Source organism: Halichoeres trimaculatus, unplaced genomic scaffold, assembly GCF_033239565.1.
Source record: "Halichoeres trimaculatus isolate MK-OKI-2021-1 unplaced genomic scaffold, fHalTri1.1 fHalTri1_scaffold_57, whole genome shotgun sequence".
NCBI lineage: Eukaryota > Metazoa > Chordata > Actinopteri > Labriformes > Labridae > Halichoeres > Halichoeres trimaculatus.
Genome location: NW_027437236.1, coordinates 80044 through 84959, shown reverse-complemented (window position 1 = coordinate 84959; position 4916 = coordinate 80044). Strand labels below are relative to the sequence as shown.

General features: G+C 40.5%; 1 protein-coding gene across 3 annotated transcripts; it reads right to left on the bottom strand.

Moving 5' to 3' along the window:
* Nucleotides 1–593: 593 nt before the first annotated feature.
* On the bottom strand, nt 594–4242 carry LOC141786663 (uncharacterized). 3 transcript variants are annotated; one of them, XM_074665222.1, is made up of 6 exons: nt 4165–4242; nt 3521–3686; nt 1894–2625; nt 1734–1802; nt 1051–1094; nt 594–814 (listed from the first exon to the last, which is right to left on the bottom strand). In XM_074665222.1, exons 2-6 carry the CDS (start codon nt 3642–3644, stop codon nt 797–799), a joined length of 987 nt encoding a protein of 328 aa, XP_074521323.1. In that variant the 5' UTR covers nt 3645–3686; nt 4165–4242; the 3' UTR covers nt 594–796. The 3 variants fall into 3 exon arrangements, with proteins under 3 accessions (XP_074521323.1, XP_074521321.1, XP_074521322.1); XM_074665220.1 differs by lacking the exon at nt 4165–4242 and adding an exon at nt 3986–4054; XM_074665221.1 differs by lacking the exon at nt 4165–4242 and having other exon boundaries at nt 3521–3956.
* Between the last annotated feature and the right edge of the window lie 674 nt (nt 4243–4916).

Here is a 4916-nt window from a genome sequence, read left to right as displayed (position 1 = left end):
TCTTCCTGTAGACTCAGGAAATGTAGCCTATGAGTCTTAATGAATGATGAGATGTTGTCTGTCCAGGAGAGGTCTTTCCAGATCTGGATTCACATGAACCTGACTGTGTGAACCCTCTCCATACACTTGCCGTTGATGTAGGGGGTGGCTTAGCACTGGTCCCCCTGAAGTTCACCATGTTCTCCTTTGTTTTTGTGGATTTCAGTGCCAAACTGCCAAACAAGTAAAAGGCTAAACATTTAATGCAGTAAATGTTGGATAATTGTTAAGATACTTCAGGGTGTGAAGGTACATGCTGATTTACAAGCCAGGCTCAGGGAATGATCATGATAAATAAAGTGCACTAAGACCATGATAGCCACTTAATGTTGTGTTCTTTCTCTTGTCATGAGTTCAAGATGATTGAAGACAGTCATCGGCTCCTCAGGTCACCCCAAAGCTTGACTTTTGGCAGTCAGATGACTATTGACTGTTACAACCCCCAGAGCCCCAAACTTGGACACCTTCAAAATATTTACTGTTTGCAAACAAAACAACAAAACATTATGACACCAAAACAACATTTAATAATCCAACAACTCATAACAGGGCCACACACTGTGAAAACATTGTTGTGTTAAATTGCTGTGCATAAAGTGTAATAGGCTGCTAATAACTGGATAAATTACCATAGCTGAAACTAAGATTTACCTCATGAAGTGAACATATTAGTGAACAAAGTATACAAATTGAACTGAACAAAACATTAAATGTGGAACTTTTTTACAACTTAAACTGATCGGCCGGTTCCCATGTGTCATCCCATGTCTTGCCGCTGCCAGGATAGGAAAGACAGAGACATAAACACAGGAAATAAAGATCAGAGGCTAAAATTTCTTCTGACATATCAAGAAATTTCATGTCTATAATTTCCTTAGTAAACCTGTCTTTCACATTAATAATTAAGCTCTAGTAGTGAATTTCAAATGAGATAGCAACCACTGGATCACAGCATAAATCTTTTGTCGATAGTTCAACATACCGGTTCATGGTCGCTTACGGAGCACTTACCATTGTGAGCATGGTGCCCACCTCACTTTCACTTCTTCTCTGCCCTGGAAGGCAAGCAATAAGAAAAAGGGTGCAATTTGTTAAGAGAAAGGTGTTTTCTTTCATAGACAGAGCCATAACACATATGTGCACTTTTAAGTAGCTAAGTATTATGTAGAAATTCTTTATCTATTCAAATAATTTCTCAAGAACATAGACATCACAGCATAAAGTAGAATCTTTTTAAAAATATGACTTCAATATAAATTTAGCCCTCAGTAAACATGACATACTATATGTAAGCCCAGGACTGGAGGCTTATGCAGAGGGTGACTGATATTTCACAGACCATTTTTGGTACCAGCTACAGAGTATCAATGATGAAAGTAAAGATGTCTGTGCAGAAACTGAATACTACAAGAAAGCAGACACCCAGCCATAGACTGTTCACCCTGCTGCCATGTAGTATAAAATATAGAAGTATCCACTGCTGTAGCACCAGACTATAAAATATGTTCTTTGCTCAGACTGTAATACTCCTCAAACTTCACAATGGTTTGGTATTAGAAACCATAAACTGAATATCAAATTAATTTCCTTTTGCAACACATTGTTACAGAGTGGCCAATAAATACAACCCAGAACCTTGCTTTTACATTGTATTTCACAATGAAGCCAAACATAACAAAGGAGAACATACTTACATTTACCAGGCTTCGATTGGACAACATCCTCATACTTAAACACCCTCTGCTTCCTACGTCTTAGGCATTCTAAAAATAGAGAAAAAAGAATCTTATGGGGCTAGCCTAGCAATTTGAGAAGAACTATATGCCTACATAATAATATAAAGGGATATCTAACCTTTCTTTTTCTTTGCTTTTCTTTGTTTTGGTGGGAGGACAGGGCACAAAGATGACACAGGATATGGGGGGGACTGAGACATGGGAGAGGATGAAGGAAGGTGAGACAATGTGGAGGCCAGAGGAGGAAGAGAGGGAAGGGGGCATGGAGGATGAGAAGAGGTGGAGGTTGGTGAAGGATTAGTAGAGAGGGGAAACGGAGGATGAGAAGAGGTGGAGGCTGGTGGAGGATGAGTAGAGAGGGGAAACTGAGGATGAGAAGAGGTGGAGGTTGGTGGAGGATAAGAAGAGAGGGGAAATGAAGGGGGAAAAGAGGTGGAGGTTTGTGGAGAATGAGTAGAGAGAGGAAACGGAGGAAGAGAATAGGTGGAGGCTGGGGGAGGATCAGAAGAGAGGGGGAACAGAGGATGAGAAGAGGTGGAGGCTGGGGAATCATCAGAAGTGGTGGAGAGTGGTGGATGATGAGAGGAGAGGGGGAACGGAGGAGGGTAAGAGGAGAGGGGGGATGGAAGTTCAGTTGGCAGGCAGGATGTTGAAGGTTCAGAGGGGACAGAGGATGTAGGGTGACAGTTAGAAAGAGAAGAAGGTGAGGTATTTGGGATGAGGTGCAGGATGATTTCTTCCTCATCTCCTCCTGACTGTAGTGTCACAGGCTGAGCTGCTGGACAGCTGCTGTCCTCAGGGGGCCAAGGAACTGCTGCCGGTGGGCTGGTGACACTTGGGGAAGACAATCCTGCAAAAATGGAGAAAAAAATGTAAATATTCTCCTGTCACACCATTTTCATTCCTATGTTAAGGATAAAAACTAATTGTACCTGCATTCTGCATCATGAACTATTAGCTGCAGTCACATTAAACTTGTTGAGACAGATAATCCATCCCAGTGTGTGCTCATACTACATCCTTAGTTTATAAGACAGAGAGATGAAAAATCATGCAACCACACTGAGATGAACCATTGCACATTTTTGTGATACTAATCATCTGAATTTTGACTGGGAGTAAGTCTGAACACATGGTAAATGATCTGAGATTATTAACAGCATTGGCATCACTCAGGTATGGGCGTATCATTATCACGGTGTCCACTCAGATAACATGCTTGCCTGACATCTTTTGTTTCAGGCAACAGCAAAAGTTGTTCTCTCTAAAATGGCTTAGAAGTAAAGAGGTTGCAATGTAGCAATGAGCTAGATGTAAAGCCAGGGGTCTGTCTTTCTCACTTTTTGACACTGATTTATTCATCTTGAGAACCACTCCTCCAATCAACACCAAACTTGGCTGATTTCTTGCTTAGAACCTTAAGAACTTTCAATTTTCAGACAGTTTGAGTAAAATAATATGAGATGTGTAAACATTTTCATTATTTAAAAAAATGTGTTAGTGACTGACTTCTGAATTCACTATAGGTTGCAGTGCAGCAATAATCTGTCATAATTCAGAGGATGACATAGTGAAGTTTCAGGTATGGAGAACATTCAAGTGACCATTACCAGGGCATGAGAAACTAGACAAGCACATTGTTAATGGGCACTAACGTGACACAGAGTCCACCAACAACTACGCTATAGGACAACAAAGTATAACATATCATAAGATAGTTTTATTATAAATAATCATAGTCTTACTTTTCAATAGGTGCTCATGCAGTTTCTTCATTTTCAGAAGAAATTCTTGAATGATCCCATCAGTCGGTCCAATGTGATGGACCATGTCCCCATAAAATACTCCGTTCCTGCCTTGATGGGCCATAAACAGGACTGGATATTTGTCCAAGGCATTCAGCTTCAAAACCTGAAAGACAGATTTTGAAGGGAAGAAAAATTTAAGTCTGTTATTATACCTCAACTCGAGAAACCAACAAAACAGAAGTAAAGGCACGTGTTCATCTTTTTCTAGATTATACTATCCTCCAGTTTACTGGAGTATAATATTTTATATCTTATCTAGGGCTGTCATTTTAACGCGTTAATTAGATTAATTAATTACACCGCAAATTAACGCGTCATAAAAATTAACGTAATTAATCTGGATCCCAAACCCGCGAGGCGTTCAAAGACGCACTCATTTTCAAATGTCTAGCATTTACAAACCGTTTGTCCTACATGAAAAAAGTTGTGTTCTCGTCAGATTTTCAAATTTCTGACGGTCCCTAAATGTATCACATCTAGCAACATGCTTTGAGCCGAGGGAAGAGAGCGCTGTTAAAGGATAAGTTCGGTTCATACAGCTTTTACATTGTTTATAGAATGAAGTAGAACAAAATACTCACCCAGAAGGCTTATCTGATCCAAGGAGTGCTTCGGGAGATATTTAGATCCAAAATCGTGCAGCAGACGTCCGTATAATGGGATCCATCAGGGTATAGACAGCACCGCTCCTAAAACTGCAGTTCAGAGGTCATTACAGCCGCACAGCGCTGTCTGGAGTGACACAGACTGCAGCAGAGGACATCTGGGAGCCGACCATGATGGAATATTGGTGAAAAACACGAGTTTTTGGACGATTAATGCAGTTTTAAGGAGCGGCGCTGTCTATGCCCAGATGGATCCCATTATACGGACGTCCGCTGCACGATTTTGGATCTAAATATCTCCCGAAACACTGCTTGGATCAGGAAAGCCTTCTTGGTGAGTATTTTGTTCTACTTCATTCTATAAACAATGTAAAAGCTGTATGAACTGAACTTATCCTTTGACGGCGCTCTCTCTTCCCCCCGGTTCAAAGCATGTTGCTAGATGTGATACATTCACGGACCGTCGGAAATTTGAAAATCTGACGAGAACACCACTTTTTCCATGTAGGACAAAATCTACAGAAAATCAACCGTTTGCTCTAGCTCAATTCTGTAAAAAACAGGTAATTTTACACTCTCTACTGCATCAAACAAGTCCTGAATTATCGAAAAAGGTCTTGTATTTAAATCTAAAGAATTATATGAAAATTTGCTTCCATCTTCCTGGTGTCATGTTTCAGCTTGGGGCTGCTCTGCACCAATCAGTAACAGTTTGTGTGTTCAGAGCA